The sequence below is a fragment of the Armigeres subalbatus genome, chromosome 3, assembly GCF_024139115.2.
Source record: "Armigeres subalbatus isolate Guangzhou_Male chromosome 3, GZ_Asu_2, whole genome shotgun sequence".
NCBI lineage: Eukaryota > Metazoa > Arthropoda > Insecta > Diptera > Culicidae > Armigeres > Armigeres subalbatus.
The window spans coordinates 426024842-426044980 of record NC_085141.1 but is presented as its reverse complement, the minus strand read 5'-3'; the positions used below and the strand labels follow the sequence as shown (position 1 = coordinate 426044980).

Genomic DNA, 20139 nt, shown 5'->3' with positions numbered 1-20139 from the left:
AGTCAAAATACACTAGGTTATTTGTATGAATGTTGAATTTTCTACGTAATGAAGTCTACGAAGTCAATATTTGAAACGAAAATAGCGTCATTTATGACTATCTCTCTCTTTCTTCCACAAAATACATTTTCATGATTATAATCGAAAAACTCGGATTTCTACCTAGAGGTAACATTACTTGAACTGAGAATATTGTTGACTACCGTTTCATAAAAAAATTTGGCACTTTTGACTGACACATCAAATGATCATCTTCACCTCAATGATCATCTTCCCCCAGTTGACGGTAATCGTTTTCCTTTTTTTCTTTTTTTATTTGTCACCGTTTTTTTCGTCAGTACGGTCCCTTTCGATTTGCTTATCGTGGTCTATTTGGCCATTTTAGCGCGATATCAATTATCCGCTTTATGTATTTGCTTGGACACATTCAGCGTGGTCCATTTGACCCGCTCAGCGCGGTCCATTTGACCCGCTCAGCGCGGTCCGTTTGACCCGCTCAGCGCGGTCCATTTGACCCGCTCAGCGCGGTCCGTTTGACCCGCTCAGCGCGGTCCATTTGACCTGCTCAGCGCGATCCATTTAACTCCCGTGGCGCGGCAACATGACCCGCTTGGTACACTTTGTTCCACCACCGTTTCATCTAGTTTTTATTCTTACTAACCTGATATTTTTTTCAGTAGCAGTAATGTGTTACTTTTATTATATCGCGAAATTATAAACTTTTCTGAGTGGTCCCTTTTGTAAAAAAAATGCTTCTGTGGGTTCCTTAGGTTTCTTCGATTGAAAATTTTCACTCCTGGCAGGATCGCCATTGTGGAGTTCTAGCTTGGGAAAAAGGGGACCACCGCGCAAAGACGTCTTACCTGTCCGATTGGCTTCAACTGAAAGAGGACGAGGTATCCTGGGTTGCTGCGATGAGCTTGAGGCATGAATGCTTGTAATGAATGCATATACATAAGGCTGTCGTATAACAGCTATCACGTGGCGGTGGCATGCATTCTTTAAGTTCATTATCTAGTACCACACAAAAACCAGTGGTTGTCCTCTGCAATGTTATAAAGAATGTTATTTGGAACATTTATTCTAAAGACACAATATTAGAATAACGGTTTTGTAACGAGTTAGAGCACGATTTGTATGAATGACCCCAAAAAATCATTTTTTGAGCATAACTTTTTTGAAAAAGTTTTCAGCAGCATGGTTTATTCTAGAAAGTTGTTCATAATGACAAAAACATGTTTGTCTTGAAGACTACTTTGATCTATCTTGAAACCTGTCAAAGTTATTGAGGAATCTTTAGAAAAAATAATCAATTTTCACATCAACACACCATGAAAAGCGGCAAGCTCGATTGGCTGCTGTTTTTTGACGGTTCAATTGGCGGCACATACCAATCTGCGTATCTCTTATCAGATCCTCTAGTCAAAACAATCTTATGTTAATCACGAGGTACCAAACAGTACAAGCTAAGGTACAGACGGGAGGTAGTTTGGGCGTCTTCCGGATACAGTGCTTTCACCACATGTTACCTTTACAGATACGCATTTCGACCTCAACTGTAAGGCCGTCTTCTGTGTTGTACTTGGCTGAAGACGGTCTTACAATTGAGGTCGAAATAAGTATCTGTAAAGATTACAACGTGGTGAAATTAAATGGAATAGTACTAAACTTGTTTTATGAAAGGTAATTAGATCTTTCCCAACAAAAACATTCAAACGGAAAAATTAAAATCTTTTATGTGTTATTCCGTTACATTCATTCACTCACTGGTTCATAATTTATTAGTAGATATGAAAAACTACAGCATCAAAAATAAATGATTCGACTCGTTCATACTGAATTCAATTCTATCAATTTGCATAATGTACGATAAATTAGCTTGCCCAGGAGTCACATTACTCATAATCGGTAATAATCCTTTGAATTTTCGCAATTGATGAGGATTTTCCCATAGATAGATGAACCCTTCCTTGCTGGTGCGCACTCTGCCAATCGAGCGAAAGCCCTCCCGTAAAGACGGCTTTAGGACGTTATTGTTATTTCTATCTCAGCAGATAATATTTCAATTGCCGAGGAGTCATTTTCATCATAATTCTTCTTCCGCCGTATGTGTGCAAACAGTCTTCCGAGTGTCACGAAACAACTAACCGACAAGCCTTTCACCGTTTTGTTGAAAGGATATCAACTTTCTTTCTGTCTCCGTGGCGTAGTCTTCCTCAACTGTAAGGTTGTTTTATGCATATTTTATTTAAATCTCTCCCCGAAGCGCGAGTGCATCCTTCCTTGCAGTGAAAAAGAAATTGACATATTTTGTAATCCTTTTCGTATCTGAATGTAATTTAAGAGCTATTCGCAGCAGGAAGCATGGTGACATAGGAAAGGGCGGAAGAAGTCAGCGTCTGATTTCAATATTTCTCCCATAAATCTACCATTCCTTTCATCTCAAGCGGTGTGGATGGGGGTTCGTCGCGAGGGCTACATTCTATTGCTATCATTGAGTGCGATTAGGGCGCGATTTCCATAAGTGTAATGTGAGATTCGGGCTGTTCACAGCTATTCTGGATGATTATAATTGCTTGGATGTTCATTTGTCGCATCTCTTTTTGGACATTTTTTCAGCACTTGAACTGATTTATTTGTGCTCTCACAGATTTATTGTTCGGTTGCGTTAGTTCCAGTGGGAACTGTTTGCGTAGAGATTGAAAGGCTGTACTTGAAAAGTGCACTTGATAGAACACAGAAGATGATGGTTAGAGCACTGCAAAAGCGCTTTTTTCTATCTCCGGCAACCGAATGAAAACAATTTGTGGCTTGTTTTAAAATTAAAATTTCTAAATATTTTTTTATAGATATTCATCCCACGAAAAACAAAGCAAAGGTGTTTGATGTTTTTCATATTTTTGTGATTTTTTCAGCAGTGAGCACACATGTTAGCAAAAAGAAGCGACGAAATTGATGCCGTATTTCTTTGTTTCCCGATGAGATGAATATATGTTCAGTGAGATGGAAGACGGAGTAGGTAAAATAATTATGTTCCTTTAATTCACCGAGTTCAAAGTGGTAATATTCACAATAATAAAGCAGACATTTTACACTTTAATACTCTGTCACGGAATAATAATTGATGAGATTTTTGTAGCACACAAGATTTGTCTTCGATTTTTTGTGTATTTTTCGTGAGGCAGTTAAACACTAACAATTACATACAGATGCATAAATAGTAATTTGACTTAGGGGTCGTACACTAATTACGTAAGCACTTATGGGGGGGTCTGCCATTTTCTTACGTTCCTTATAAATAAAAAATAATTTGTATAGGAAAAATCTCACATGGGGGAGGGGAGGTTGAAAAACCTCGAAAAAATGCTTACGTAATTAGTGTACGGCCCCTTAGTATGTAATCACGCAGTGAATAACTGAACAAATGCACCGCTGTAGGACAGCAGTATCCCAATTGTGAGATGTGATTGAAGGAGAATAAAATAAGAATAAATTTGATAAAAAATAATTAAGGTGATTATACAATAAAGCCAAAAATCGGCCATTTTGTAAACCACGTGCTTTTCCAATATTTTTTCAAGAGCACGAGATGAAAGAACCATAACGCGTATGGGGCTGAAATAATGGTAGATCGTTTGCTTAGTTACCTTAAAACTGTTTTTTGTTGAATGTCTTTATTTGTCATAAGACGAGTTAATACTATCCACTGGTAGAGTTAATCTGGGGCACGATGACCCACCAAATCGAATATTTTCCCTGAAACTCAACGCCAAAATTGTTTTTAGAAAAAAAGTTTTTATTTCAATTTTTAGAATCACTGGCGGAGTTAAGCTGAGGCACGATGGGGCATGTGACCCACCAAATCTTATAGTTTCTCTGAAATTTAATTACATACGTCACAATTGATCCGAGACAAAGATACTGATTTTCCGCCAATTTTTATAATCACTGGAGTTTCATAGGAATATCCGAAGGTCTTAAGGATTCTCCCGGTGGAATGTCCGAAGGAATTCCTCGTGGAATTTTAGAAAGAATTCCTGGATGCAATTCTGAAGTAATTCCTAAGAGAAATTTCGAAGGTATTCCAAGAATTTCTTCCTAGAGTTTCGGAAGGGATTTCTTAAGCAATTACTGAAGGATTTTTCCAGAGAAAATCCTAAAATTATTGCTAATTTTGAGATGTTTAATTTTGATACACATGGTTAAGTTTGCCATTGAAGGTGTTTTTATTATATATTGCGAAAAATGATTAACACTATTCCATTAAGTACACGAACGTTTAACGAATTATACAACAGTTGCCCTTGCGAGAAGTTGTTCCATAACCAGCTAATAACGATGGGATCAATTCCCCGTATCCATCGAATCTACTTTGGCAACATTTCACAGCTTTTCTCTCTACCGAACTATGTGTATCAGAATTGAACAACAGTCGGATGCGTTTGAATCACAAACATGTGCTTCTATTTGACGTATTGAAGCGGGTTTGCTTCTGCAACGACAATAGATGCTCGCTTACCACCGTACGCCCGACCAACAACGATGTGTTACTGCAGGGTGTCTTCGTTTCTCTTTTTCTTGATTAATTACTTGTGAGAGAAGCCAGATTTTTTTTTCTAAAAAGATGTTTAATTTTGATATTGTTTAATGATGTTTAAAAGATGTTCAATTATTGCTAATGCATTCTCTTTCAAAAAGTTGAAAAAGTTCTAAAGCCAATTTCTAGATGAATTCTCAAAGCAGTTTCCTAAGGAATTCATTAAGTCATTCACAAAAGGAATTTTGCAAGGTTTTCCCAAAACAATTTCCATATGTAATTTAAAAATTTCCGATGGGCTTTCCGTAGGATTTGTGAAAAAAAAGTTCAAAACGAACTTCCGAAGCATTTTCTAACGGAATTCCTAAAAAAATACGAAGAAGTTTAAAAATAAAATCGTTTACGAATTTTATAAGGAATCCCTAACAGAATTTGCAAAGGAATTTCTGAAGGAATGTTCGAAGAAATTTCGAAAATAGAAAAAAAAATGGCTCTCCAAAGGAATTCCTAAAAAAAATCCTAATGATTTTTCCTAAAGGAATTTTCGAAGGAATTCCTAAAACAATTTCCGTAAGTACTACTAAAGGAATTTCCGAAGGATTTTCCATAGGTATTTCCGAAGAAATTTCCAATTGAATTCGTAAAGGAATTCCCGAACGGAATTCCCAAATAAAATTCTGAGGCAAACATTTCTTTGGAAATTCCTCCAAGAATTCTTTCGGAATTTCCTCGAGGGATTTCTGCAGAAAATCTTCCGGAAATTATGTCGGAGATATGTCCAGCAATTCCTTTGAAAATTACTTAAGATATTTCTCTAAGGAATTTCTTCAAAAATTTTTTTTACAAAATCCTTTGGAAATCCCTTCAGGAATACCAAAGGAAATTGATTTAGGAATACCTCCGGAGATTCCTTTAGAAGAAATTCTTCTGAATTTTCTTTAAGATTGTCTTTGGGAATTCCTTTAGGAATTTATTCGGAATATATTTCAGGTATTCTTCCAGTAAATCTCAAGAAATTCCATTGGATTTCGAATTGTTTCAAACATTTTCTCATGAATTTCTTCAGAACTTTTATCCAAGATTTTTTTTTCGAAAATTCTTTTTGGAATTCCTTTGGTTATACCTCTGGATATTTTTTTCTTTTAGAATTTCGGAGTCTCTTTTAAATTTTTTCCGAATTCGGCGATTTTTTTAAAGTGTCTTCTTCTTCTTCTTCTCCTTATTGGCATTACATCCCCACACTGGGACAGATCCGCCTCACAGCTTAGTGTTCATTAAGCACTTCCACAGTTATTAACTGCGAGGTTTCTAAGCCAGGTTACCATTTTTGCATTCGTATATCATGAGGCTAACACGATGATACTTTTATGCCCAGGGAAGTCGAGACAATTTCCAATCCGAAAATTGCCTAGACCGGCACCGGGAATCGAACCCAGCCACCCTCAGCATGGTCTTGCTTTGAAGCCGCGCGTCTTACCGCACGGCTAAGGAGGGTGTGGAAGCTCATTTAGGTATCGTTTTTCTAAATCACTGTTGAATATCCACAGTCTGTTTACTGTTGTGTATTTACAGTCAAGCGAGCCCTGGGAGCCATAGTGTGTGAAGTGCTCGATGATAAACAATGTGGGCTCGCTTGACTGAAAATATACAGCAGTAGAGCCCATGTGACGAATAAAAGAGCTAATCTCGGATTCTAATTACTTTTTCGCAAACGCGACCTTTCAGTGGTCTTGTCGTGTAGGAATTATCATGCCTATCTAGAGAGCAGGAGGTTAAGGGCTCGAGTGCCTCCAAAAGACTTGGATTTTTTTTGGAAACTTTAGTACCAATTTGTCCTTTTCGGGAACATGTCCGTGCATATGTACAGCCAAGTTATTTAAAAAAACTCAAAGGTGCAGCCACAGATAACAGATATTTAGGCTAGAACAAATTTTATTGAAAATCCTGTGTAAACTTTTGAATTGATATACGTTGGCACACTACTGCCATCTACTCAACTGATTGCGGCAGTATACACGGACGCAGCTGATTAACAACCGTTGAACGCAGCCAATAAATTTGACAGCCGCATTCGGGCTGCGTTTTCAATAGCAATGATCCTTGCGCCATCTCCAATCGATTGCCAAACGGTCCCAATTTAAAATACATTTGAATTAACGGTTGCGAATGTTTACACATGTTTTGGATGTCAGCCTCAATATCTGTTATCTGTGGTGCAGCCAAATCGGGTTGTACGCAAGAGTGACGTAGGACTACGTAGCTATATGAAATGGATGGTATTTGTCATCATAGTTTGTGTTATTTGATGTTTCACTCTCGTATAAGCTCTTTCTTCCTCATCAATTATTGGTGGCCCTGATAAGAGCCGTTTGTTTATGGTTTCGATGGGAATCTGTGAATTCCGGTTATTTCTAGTGGATGCTGAAGTCCATTTCTCCTGCTTCATTTGATAGATCCTGTAAACATTTGATAGATGAGCTTTTGTAAATAAATAAAGAAACAAGGTAAAATTATTCTCTATTAATTTCCATTCATGAGATTATCGTACGAATGCCATTAAAATTGGGTAATAAGAAGTTTTCTGCCTTCCATGAATGCTCTGTAAACGAAAATAAGAAAAATTTCATACCATTTTTGATGGATCAGTCGTCGATAAATTTGAAAGCCGAGCAGCTTCCAGCAGGATGGACTTTAAGTCTCCAAAGATGGAAAAGGGATTAACACGACTTATCGGCCGCATCGCCGCTGAAGCCGTTCGTCTGGCATTCAGTGGAGGACATCGGAATCTGAGAAGTCACCATCATCAAACATGTCCGAAAAGAAGGAAAAATAAGCCGAATTAGAAGCGGCGCGAAACTAAACGCAAATATATTTATTTGCAACGTTCGGTTTCCGCCCGCGGTGGAGGCATACGTGTATCGTTCACTATGGCGCCGGTGAAAAAGTAAGAGGAAGTTCAAGAATTGATTGCAAACAGTCCTTTTCAGGACTAAAACTATTTATCCAGGAGGAGGAATTGACCATTGGAAAAAATGACAAACTCTAAGAGTCCCATGAAATTTTCTCGCAAGATTCTCAATTTGGTTATAAGATGTTGTTTATCTAAGATGCGTATTGTTGCGAAGAATAACAACAGAAATTTGACTCAAGACGAAGTTTCTTCATATTACCAAACATTATCTCTTGGCATCTGTCTGTCCAAGCGACGTTCACTAATGGGTAGTTGCTGTAGGTAGATAGTTTTCACAAAGGTGGTGACTATGTGAAGGTGATCCGACTATCCGAAATAAACTTTCTTCAAAGTTCAAAACTCAATCGTAAATAGCGAATTTGATAGCGCGTCGGAGGGAGATGATGTAGTGAATTTTAATGGATGGGATCACTAACAGCAACCAAGCTACCACGCCAAACCCGATGCCACCGAAACAGTCCATTTTCGCAATTAACTCTTTCTTTTTATAAAATGTTGGTCCTGAGAAGAACCAATTTTCTTTTCCCAATGTTCCTTTCCAACTAACTGACACCACAATTTGTAATAAATTTTCAGCATCGGCACTGGCGGTGCGGGATCGCCACAGTGCTATTTTTATGGTCAACCTTTTCTTCATATGAAATTCTGGTTCGTTGAGGTTGAATGATCTGCAGCAACACATCGAGCATCACCACCAATGCGATGGATTTTCTTTGAAAATGTTATTAACGCCTCCGTGATGCTGTGTCCGGTCCGCTACGATCGCTTTGATGCGTCTGCTATGCATAAAATCTTGTTCAAACTGAGGATTAGATCCAAACCCGCAAGTGATTGATTTTTTATGTCTGTGCTAGTGATGCATGTACGTGATTGGTTAGTTTACCTATTTCCAAACTTTTTATGAATTTTCGATAATAAATAGTTAAAAATCAGTATTTTCAAATAAATACAAAGAAGCGTTGACTCATCCTTGATCGAATGGTCCAAAAAAATTGAAAATCCATCGAGAAACGGCTCAGATATTAAAGTTTAAAGTCTATCATATTTTCGTGACGGTTCCCGATTTTCGCAATCGTAAAGTGTACCCCAATATAGAAAACACAGACGTAGTCCTACGTCAAAAAAATCATCCAGATGAGAGTTCATGAATTTATCCAAAAGTTCGTCCGGAAAATCCTCCAGACATTTTTTTTCGTAAAAAATACCCCCAGGACTTGTCATAAGACGAGTTTGTACAATTCCATTTAATTCCATTACTTTATTGAACCTTTGACAGATACGTATTCCGACCTCAAAGGTGCGTAGATACGCAGGTCGTCTTCAGTGCCTCGTATTTGACTCGACTCTACAAGTCAATAGTGGAATTAAATGGAATGTATTTATTCCACTTAAAGCTTAAAATAATTTTCGTATATTTCCAGGAATTAATTCGGTTTGTCATCCAGAATTTCTTTCAGACATATCTTGAAAAATTCAGGGATTCCATTGTAAATGTTTTTATGTAATCAAACGGAAATTCCTCCAGTGCTTCATTTCAGAATTCAACATAAGGAATATCTTCGAAAACCCACTGCAAATTAATTTAGATTTTTTTAAACGTTTTTTAAGGAATTATTTCGTAAATTCATTAAATTTTTTTCTACGAGTTCATATTGAAAATCATCCTTTCATAAATTTCTCCACATATTTCGCCAGAAATTCCATTACCTCGGCTCCCGCAATCCCTCCGGATTTTCCTTCAGGAATTTCCTCCGAATTTCTAAAGCAATTTCCGAAGGATATCCTGAACAGTGATGGAAAAAGTTAAAAGTCATGGGGTTGCTATTACAGGCTACTAATTTGTTAATAAATTTTTTTCAAGGGGAGGCCGATGAAAATATTAAATTAAAATTAAACCCCAGTCAGTAAAACATATTCCGACGAAATTCCTAAATTAATTTCTGCAGGTTTTCCTGAAAGGATTTCCAAATGATTTTCGTTAGGTATTTTTTTTTGAAGAAATTTTCAAAGGAATTTCCCAACGAGTTTCGAAAAGAATTTCTGAAGAAACTACAAAAAAAATCATTAAGGATTTTCTTAGAAATTCTTTTTTAACTTTTCAAACCAATGTATCTCTCTCTCTCTCGGTGACGGCAGTGCGGACTGCCTGACTACGTACGTAGGGATTGGCAAACTTTGTTCGGCCAAAACAGCCAAAACAGCCTCAAAGTGAGCCCCAAACCGGGTGGAAATACTCAAAAACATTCAACTTTTGTGGTTTCACATGGGGATGATCGAGAGTTTCCACCGCCTCCGGGAACATCTAAAATTCCAGAGATCAAAATTCAGGAACATCTAAAATCTGGCATCGTGGAGCTTATCCTCAACTTCATTGAAGCTTCCGACCCCGATGACTAATTTCGTCGATAAGGCTCATATGATTTCGATTCTACAGTGGAACTGTCGAAGTATTCTTCCAAAATTAGATATTTTTTAATTTTTAGTTAACAAATTACAATGCGATGCTTTTGCTTTATGTGAAACTTGGCTAACACCAGATGTGAACCTTCATTTTCCTGATTTCAACATAATCCGTCGCGATCGGGCAAATCGATATGGAGGGGTGCTTTCAGGGATCAAAAAATAGCACTCCTTCTATAGAGTCGATCTTGCGCCGATGTCTGGCACCGAAGCTATTCGAGGAAAAGACCTCAGTATCGCCTCGATATATATTCCTCCAAACACCGCAATATTTTGTAGAGATCTCTTGCACATCTGCTCGGTTAGCCCGAGTCACAATTGCTCCTGGGAGATTTTAACTCCCACGGAACAGGCTGGGAGAACTGTACGACGACAACCGTTCAACAATGATATACGACCTCTGCGTTCGAGCTCATATCGTTGGACTGTACTTGGAAAGTGGTCCAAGATCCCCAAGATCATTTGCCGAATGAAGTCTCGATTTCCAATGGACGTAATCAATCTGTTTCTATCGACCTCTCATATAACCTCACGAAGCACATCGATTGGGGCAGCACTTCCCCCGCGAGAAAAGTACGAGTTTCTATCCCAGTTGATCCTTGACAGCGCTCTTCAGGTACAACGCCCGCCAGTGCTAGGAGCTTCAGTTCGTAGGAAACCACACAGTCCTTGGTGGAATGTCGAGTGTACACAACTTTATCGCAAAAAATCCGCCGCGTTTAAAGAATTTCGGAAACACGGTTCGATCGTACTTCACAAACGGTACATCGCGCTCGAGATCCAGTTCAAGAAACTGGTCAAAGTCAAAGTATAGAAACGCGGATATTGGCGCATTTTTGTTGAAGGTTTATCGCGTGAGACCTCAATGAAAACTCTGCCTCTACGTGATGCCTTTGCTGACAGGGATGATATGGATCACCCCTTCTCGATGATTGAATTCTCGCTTTCCCTCCTTTCATGTAACAGTTCCGCTCCAGGGATGGATAGAATCAGGTTAAATTTGCTTTAAAACCTCCCAGACGACGCGAAGAGGCGCCTATTGAGCTTGTTCAACCAGTGACTGGAGTGCAACATTGTTCAAAAACGATTGGAGGCAAGTGAGGGTGATAGCATCCAGAAGCCCGGAAAACCCGGGTTGGATTATAATTCGTACTTCTTCGGAAGTTGCTGGAGAAAATGATTCTCTTCCGGCTAGACAAATGGGTTGAACCGAATAGTTTTTTGTTAGATACACAATTTGGTTTCCGCAGGGGCAAGAGAACGAACGACTGTCTTACGCTGCTTTCTTCAGAAATTCAGCTTATCTGTACTGATGAAAATGTTAACATTCCATCAAAGTTTTAGGATATTTGGATTTGAAGTTATTGCCTCAATATGGGGACTCTAGATCCCCCATTTGTCACCCATACAAAAATTGGCGAAAAAATTTAAAAAAATGTAAATCTGTTCTCCGGCTTCTAGTTTTTTTTGAAGATTTGACAAATTTGGTGAAGGGTTGGCAGGAAAAAATATTTATTGCCTAGATATCATAGAAAGGGGATCAAGTCTCCCCAAATTTTAAAATTGCATGTGCTGTCGGATTCAATAACAAAAATCGTTCATGTATACGCACAGCAATTCGAAGATTCCGCGTATTTTGAAGGAAAAATATTTTTAAAATCTGAGGGCATCTTTCTAATTTTATCAAAGCAAGTTTTTGGAGAGGGATCATTTTCCCCCGAATATTGAAAAAGTCGATTTTTGACAGTACTCCACAAAATCGATTGTGTATCAATAACAACAATAATTTAAGGACTGTCATACATCAGTTAAGTTAAATACTATATTTCTTAGAGAGTCTGTGTGGAAATCGCGTAAGTTTATTTATTTTTGGCTGTAATACATCGGAAATCAGAAAAGGGGATCAAGTCTCCCCTGTCTCCCCTACTGTTGCGGTCGAAATACGTATCTGTGTTAGAAATAAATCGGATAATACTAACTCGTCTTATGGCAAATGAGAATAAATCTATTATTCTAAGTTTTGTAATATTTGCTTTTGTCTTTTAATGCGAACTTTGATAAAATTCCTTGACCTAAACGCAGTCTAAAATTTAAAATGATCTCAAAACTCAAAATATCTAGGTAGGGGGAAAGACGGCTTTGGCAGGTTTTGTTCTATTATTGGCAGGGGGGTTTTTGTCGATCAAATTTTATGAAATTTGGCCACAATATTCTTTGATATACAAAGAATGCTTGGGCCACCTTTGAGCCTAGTCAGTCATAAAAAAACCCCCTGCCAATAATAGAACAAAACCTGCCAAAGCCGTCATTCCCCCTACTTGGTTTTACTTCCATTCTAGGTACATGTCAAAATCCCTTCTCCATACAGCACAAAAATATAGTTCCTAAAACTCGGGAAAAGAAAAAAAATAATTCCAATCACATTTCCTTTTTTCCGTTGTGACGACGAAGACAACGATGCGCCGCTTGCTTTGATTGATATTGATTTTTATGACGCCATTTATTACAATTTATTGTGAATTTTATTAGATTCACACTTTTCAAATCCACAAAAGGGAATGGCAATCTGGGTAAGAAGCGGCTAAAACGCAGAACTGCAACGGGACGGATAACAGCGCATCATCACCGGGTGCATTTCGTCTCGGATATCTTTTCCGTCGTCACCGCGCGCCGCCATCCAAAGCAGTGTAAAATGCAATGCCAGTGGGATGGGACGGTGCCTTTACAATGGGGCGCAATTTGTAAGGATGTGTTTCAGAAGAGCTTTGGCAGCATTAGACTCGCCACACCGGTACTAGAGTTTATTTATGATTAGATATGGAGATTCATCCTGCCGTTTGTGGCTCTTTTTTCATTTCAATAGGAAGAACCGAAGGCAACACGAATCATAGACATCAAAAGTCAAACACAGCTGTCAGCGAGCGTACTCGGAGGGATCTGTTTATAATAAATTTGAGCTAATTTAGGAGAAAAAATCATTCTTTGTTGGACTGTTCAGCGATGCGTTATAATAAATAAGAAGTTGTGGATGCTTTTATTGCACTCAAAATGGACCATTAGTGTTGATGACCGGAGCATTATGTTTTTTTTTTCAATGAAGCATTGCTGAAAAAATGATCTTCCGTTTGTCACAATGTCAATAAAAATTTAATGTACTCACAGAATCAGAACATAAAGGTACGAAGATCAGTATAAGATGTTCCCTAAGTTCGACTTTTTCCTTTTTAATTTTTGCATCTTTGGCTGTTGCTAATACAGTTGATATTTAGACTATCACAGGACCTCCAAATGGAGAAATGGAAGAAGTTTTCGGATGCTAAGACCGAAACTTTGATTCTCGTTCAATCCAAAATCTAGTTGGTAATATTTCTTGGCTTTCTTGGCATAGCACATATCACCTCATTAAAAAAGATGCTAATTTCAAGGAATTTAAAGATTTGCCCAACGAATTTCAGGTGTGAGCTTGTTTGCAGTGCATAGGAAATCTACTCGTCGAACTATGTAGGGGAATTGTGGGTAAAACCGACACTGCGGGTAAAACCGACACCACTTCAAATCTTTGATTTCAAGTGATTATCGGACAGAATTTCGACACACTTTGAATAAACATTTGATTTCTTGTACTTCTAGTCATTATGTAACTGGCGGAGACGTGTAAGAGTCATAATAAACAGACAATTAGCATTGATCACCATTGAGGAGATGAGTTATGTAAAATTTTGGCATCGGTGTATAAGCTTTATCGACAATAATTTGTTGATTTTCAGTATTTTATCCACCTCTGATCCATGATTGAACAACATTTTGTGTTTGTTGAGGAAAAATAGTTTACTTTTCTAATTATTAACATCCACAAGTATCTCATCATTATTATGTTATCACTTGGGGTAAATTCGACACCTGCCATCGAATCACGAAATACCTCTGTTTTATTAGACTTATCATTTGCATAAAATAATTCAAGTATTGGAAAACGAGGCGCCGGTTAATATAACTTAATCATAGACTGATTACATACCATATCATAATTGGGCGTGACAATAGGTCTAGGGGGTAATATTGAGTCATCAAGGAAAACCTGCAGGTCGGATAACAATAGCGCTCAAGGAAGATCCGTATTTTTAGGCTTATTTTGCTCTTAGATATATTCAATCCATTCTCTAGTGTTGTTCTTTCATGATCCATTTTCACCCCTGTAGCAAGTCATTTTCATTTCTTGTCATAACTGCACCATACGCATTTATTTTAAATCGCCATTATAAACAACTTTTTAGAATAAGTCAAATTTAAATGTAGGTCAATATTAACAGTAGTTAGTAAATTTGTTACTAACTGTAACTTTCTGTCAGTTACGCCCGCTCAGTACATTAGACTCTCGCTCAAACTCAGGGTCGGCTCTTTCATACCGGGATAAGCAAGATAAAGGAACAAGTATAAGTAGATGTTTCGACGGCAAATGATTTTATTGAAGAAAGTCCCTAACGGCCCTAACTGCCCTAGCTACAACCCTACCAAATACAGTCTACTTACGCCGTGTGTGGTGTTAGTGTTTGGGCCCGTTGAACTGGCAGTCACTGGGAAGGAACGTCGTTGTCCGGATCACATCCACGTGGTATATACGAGTACCAGCGGCTTGCTGGATTCAATCGTCCTCGGGGTAGCGCTCGTTGATGAAGATTCGTTCCTGCTTCCGTATTCCAAAGGGGGGGGGGGGTTCTTCTGACCGGGCCGTTGCCACGCGGTCGACTTGGATTGACTCGGTACGTTGAGGTTAGCCGGCTCACCGGTTGGCGTCAGCTTGTTGCTACGATCGGGCACCTGGTTTGCTGTGCCCACGATATTTGCGTAGTCGCTGGTCCAACTTGGGTCTCCGGGAAATGCGGTTTGGCTCGCGAACAATTGTTCGTAGCAGTGTACAACAGCGCACCCGTCTGGTGCTTCCGTCGGTCGTGGGTTGGGTTTGCTTCTGACGTGGGTTCGAAGCTCCAAGACTCCGGAAGACACTTGGACACAAAACGGCGATTACGATGGTTACTGTCCAGAAACTTCAATGTGTTTCGTACTGACTTGCACTACACCTTGGATTATCACTTTTGGAAAAATAGCTGTGTTCGCTCATCTGGTGCTCGAGCAAAATCATCCAGGAACCAGTTAACAGGCTTTTTTTTCATCCCATTCTAGGCCCACTAGGTAGTGGTGTTGCCTCAAAACTGCTACCAAAAGCTGCCAGCATAGTGAATGTGGTAGTGTAGTGTTGTTTGAGTTGCTGAACAATTTGTATTCAGTGTACTTAAGTTTGAAATAACTGTTTGCCGTCTTGCCTCCTATCTTATATTTTGCATGTTTTTTATTTCATATTACTATAGGTTTTTTTATTTAGGACTAAGATAGATAATAAATTTTGATGTACAGTAGACGTTCGATAACTGCAAGTCATTTAACTGCAATGCTTTTTAACTGCAATTCGATAGTTGCAACAGTTTTGCAGTTATCGGACCGCTAAACTTCAAACTGATGTCAAACTCAATGACAGCTGCATTGCGCTGCACATTTAGATGCACTTTTATTGCATCTGACGTCGATTGACAACCGTTTGACGTCTAGAATGCATTGCAGTTATCGAACGGCATTCGTTAACTGAAAAGTAAACATTTTGCAGTTATCGAACGGCTACTGTATAGTTTTGTTCATCCCTACTAGCTTTCTAAATAATCTACTTTTACCTTTTCCTTTATTTATTTAAGTTAAGACTAAGAATGAGCTTGAGTCCTTTGAATTAAGTAGGCAAACTGAGTGTTTGGTTCAGGCTTGTAAAATGTCATCTGCATGTCATTTGACTAATTTGTTCATAACTTTCTTCAGAAGCCAAATTTACTTCAGAATTTTAGATGTACTCATAACGCTTGAGTAGGGCTTTATTTTTGTCCAAGGGTACATTACTCTAAATATAACATCCGCGGCTGGAAAGTGAAAACTCTCCAAAATGTCACGTGTCATTTGACATAATGTCATTTGAATGACATTTTGCCTCCCACGCCTCGGATTACATATTTACAGCAATGACTTCTTAAACAAAGTTGTAGGCACATTTAAGCGCTATAAGTTCGCCATACCTCAGAAATTGATAGCTAACTTCTGAAAAAAGTTCTGGGAAAAATATACAAACGAATGCAAATGACATTTTACAACACTGAGTTTGGTTACATAACATTCTTATACTCTATATGTTTTTCACCCGACCCACTAAAGAAACTAAATAAAATATGATATGTGGTGATGATTTTAAATATATAAAATTTTGTTTAACCGTCGTTTATGAGTGACCCCTAAACATGAATTTTATACACAAATATCAAAATGAATATTGTTAAATATGTTCGATTATGTTGTAACACCATTTTGAATTGTTATGATGTTCCTTTTCATAACGACTTGATGTGTGGGTTTATCCTCATGGGGTGTCGATCTTACCCGCACTCCAGCTGTTTTGGCTGGAAGATGAACTGTTCACGTTTTCATCATAAATCCAATTCTATCAAGAAATATTGGGAGAAAAATATATTAAGCTCTTTTAGTGGAATGTTTTAAACCGTCTAAGACGAATTAAGTACTGTCCATTTAATTCCACCAGGTAATTTTCGTTATCTTTGCAGATACGTATTTCGACCACAACTGTGTGGTCGTCTTCAGTGTCTTGTACTTGACTCGACTAAGTCGGTTCAAGAAATATTGTCCTGAGACCTCATGAACTGATGCATGAAGAGCCAAAGTATGCTTGTATGAAATTTCTAGACCGGAAAATTGCTTCATAGATTGGGGAACTGTAAAGTTGCTTAAGGTGTCGGTTTTACCCACTTTTCCCCTACTTTAAATCGCAACCAAAAATCTCCAAAAAAATAAGCGCGTCTAAGAAAAACAAAGCTTTTTACAGCACATGCTGTGCGGAGAAATTCTTATTATACAATGAGATGAGAGCCTTGCAAAAGGATTACAGATATTAAAGCCTGTCCATGTTAAATTTCGGACACTTATCTTCCAAAGCCATTTTTTAATATTTTCACAAAGCACGGGGACGATCAATTTACATGACAGCTGAATCTCTCCGCTTTATGTGCTGCTTTCAGCATGTTTTCAGTCTCGTCCAAATTGATAAAATGGCTACAAATAAATTGGACATTATCTCAGCGTCCGAAATTTAAAGTGGACAGACTTTGCTTTAAGAAAGAAGTTGAAACATTGAGTAGGCCATGAATCGGCACGTCATTGTTTATTTATACCTCATTTTTCGTTAAAATTACATGTCCTTAAAATTTTCCGTAATGCCTGCTATCGGAATCGATTTGGGAACGACCTACTCCTGTGTGGGTGTGTTCCAGCACGGCAAGGTGGACATCATTGCCAATGACCAGGGTAATCGGGTAACTCCCAGCTATGTGGCATTTACCGACACTGAGCGCCTGATCGGAGACGCTGCCAAAGGCCAGATGGCAATGAATCCGAAGAATACCGTTTACGATGTCAAGAGGTTGATTGGCCGAAGGTTCGACGATCCAAAGGTGCAAAGCGACTTAAAACATTGGCCTTTCATGGTGCATAATGATGGCGGCAAGCCAAAAATTAAAGTGGAGTATAAAGGGGAAATGAAGGTGTTCGCACCGGAGGAAATTAGCTCGATGGTACTGACCAAGATGAAAGAGGTTTGTGATATGAGCATCATTCAGTTTGATATGTGAGGACTCTTTGCTTGTTGATTGCAGATTGCCGAAGCATACTTAGGAAGGTCAGTCCGTGATGCAGTAATTACAGTTCCGGCTTACTTCAACGATTCCCAGCGTCAGGCAACCAAGGATGCCGGAGCTATTGCGGGGTTGAATGTCATGCGGATCATCAATGAACCAACAGCTGCCGCTTTGGCGTACGGTTTGGACAAGAATCTGAAGGGGGAGCGCAACGTGTTGATTTTTGATCTGGGTGGCGGAACATTTGACGTATCCATTTTAACTATTGATGAAGGTTCTCTGTTTGAGGTAAGAGCGACGGCTGGGGATACACATCTCGGAGGAGAGGATTTTGATAGTCTTGTAGTTAATCACTTTGTTGAGGAATTCCAACGAAAGCATAGAAAAGATATTAAAGTCAATCCACGTGCTTTGCGACGGTTGCGAACGGCAGTGGAGAGGGCGAAGAGAACTTTGTCGTCGAGCTCAGAGGCCTCTGTTGAGGTTGACGCTTTGATTGATGGAATTGACTTTTTCTCGAAGATTTCTCGAGCTCGATTTGAGGAACTTTGTGCAGATTTGTTTAGGTCAACCTTGCAACCGGTCGAAAAAGCGCTATCCGATGCTTGTATGAACAAATCATCCATCAATGACGTTGTTTTAGTCGGAGGTTCGACTAGAATTCCGAAGATCCAAAGCATGCTGCAAAACTTTTTTGAAGGTAAACCACTGAACATGTCCATCAATCCGGACGAAGCGGTTGCGTATGGAGCAGCGGTCCAGGCAGCTATTCTGAGCGGTGATAAGGATTCTACAATACAAAATGTATTGTTGGTAGATGTAGCCCCACTCTCGCTAGGAATTGAGACTGCTGGAGGATTAATGACGAACATCATTGACCGGAACATCCGGATACCCTGCAAGCAAATGAAAACATTTACCACCTATTCAGACAATCAACCGGGAGTCGCAGTTCAGGTTTACGAAGGCGAACGAGCAATGACCCGCGATAACAACCTGCTGGGAAAGTTTGATCTTTTAGGCATTCCTCCAGCTCCGAGAGGAACCCCACAAATAGATGTTTCATTCGATTTGGACGCAAACGGAATCCTGACGGTAACGGCTGTAGAGAAAAGCACCGGCAAAAGCCGAAACATTCAAATCCGGAACGAAAAAGGTCGACTTTCGACGCAGGATATCGAAAGGATGTTGGCCGATGCTGAACGGTTTAAGAAAGAAGATGACGAACAGAGGCAACGGGTGTTCGCCAAGAACAAATTGGAGTCGTATTGTTACAGCTTGAAGGCCTCGGCAGAGGACTCTGAAAATAAATTGAGTGCATCAGATCGCAAAAAGGTTCAGAAGAAGTGCGAGGAAACATTGAAATGGCTGGAGCATAACAGTTTGGCTGAAAAGGATGAGTTTGAGCATCGGTACAAGGAGCTGTATAAATATTGTGGTCCAATAATGAGTAATCTGTACCGTGGGGACGAGTCACCTAGAACTAACGGGCCAATAATTGAAGAAGTTGATTAACATTTGGATTTAGTGAAATAAAATATATGTACCTGCTTTTGTTTCGTAGAATTATTAATTCTTCTATCATACACACTTTGTTTACATCTAAACAGATATCACAGAATCAACATTCATGATGCCACAATACTCGGTTCGCTGCCAGATCCCTCCATAAATCGTTAAATTAAACTTACTGGCCGAAAGTCATTTGGCTGAAGCGAACATTCGGCCTGAAAATGTAGTTCGGCCGAACTGGTCATTTGGCTGAAAAAGTTGTTTGGTCGAAAACTCCCGAAATGATCGTTTGACAGAAAGGACATCTTGGCCGAAAAATTCATTTGGCCGAATAGGTCACTTGGACGAGAATTCTGTTTGACGGAAATGCTCGTTTGGCAGAAAGGGCCATTTGATCCCGTAACGCTGGGTGGCTAGACGGCTTTTCGTGCTGTGTTCCCGAGGAGACACTGTGCTCTAGTTCTATAGTGATCGTTCACTAATTGGGGCATGACCTCACCCCAACTACACAGTAAAAAATAAAAAGTAATATCACATCAGATTTGATGCACATCATCGCCGTCGTAAATATAATGTATTATTACACCTGAATGACGTAACAAAAAGTTGACGTACTTGATATTTCGTCTTCAAGTTTAAGCAATGTAATTCATTTTCGACGTAATATTTTTGATGTAACTGGGAAAAACGACGTAAAAACCGGTCAGGATGAATCCCGCTTTTGGCAACGGGGTTAGGGGTATTCGGATTTTTTTCTTTCATGCTCGAAAATACATTTTCAGATGCAACAATTTCAAGTTTTATTCGAATAAACTCATTTTATTGTATCTACAAATACTTCATCTTCTTCTTCTTCAATGGCTCTACTGGAACTTGGCCTGCTTTTCAACTTAATATTCTATTAGCATTTCCTTAAAGTA

The 20139-nt window shown here is 39.0% G+C and overlaps 1 protein-coding gene across 1 annotated transcript; it reads left to right on the top strand.

The window, feature by feature from the left end:
* The first annotated feature begins 17190 nt into the window (after nucleotides 1-17190).
* LOC134227422 (heat shock protein 70 B2-like) lies at nucleotides 17191-19257 on the top strand. Its single transcript, XM_062708913.1, has 2 exons — nucleotides 17191-17665; nucleotides 17726-19257. Exons 1-2 carry the CDS (start codon nucleotides 17267-17269, stop codon nucleotides 19220-19222), a joined length of 1896 nt encoding a protein of 631 aa, XP_062564897.1. The 5' UTR covers nucleotides 17191-17266; the 3' UTR covers nucleotides 19223-19257.
* The last annotated feature ends 882 nt before the right edge of the window (nucleotides 19258-20139 follow it).

Bases quoted from the DNA above. Each gene is read 5' to 3' on its own strand.
- LOC134227422 (XM_062708913.1), top strand. From the start codon at position 17,267: ATGTCCTTAAAATTTTCCGTAATGCCTGCTATCGGAATCGATTTGGGA. The intron at 17,666-17,725 runs GTTTGTGATATG...TGTTGATTGCAG, and splicing joins TACTGACCAAGATGAAAGAG to ATTGCCGAAGCATACTTAGG.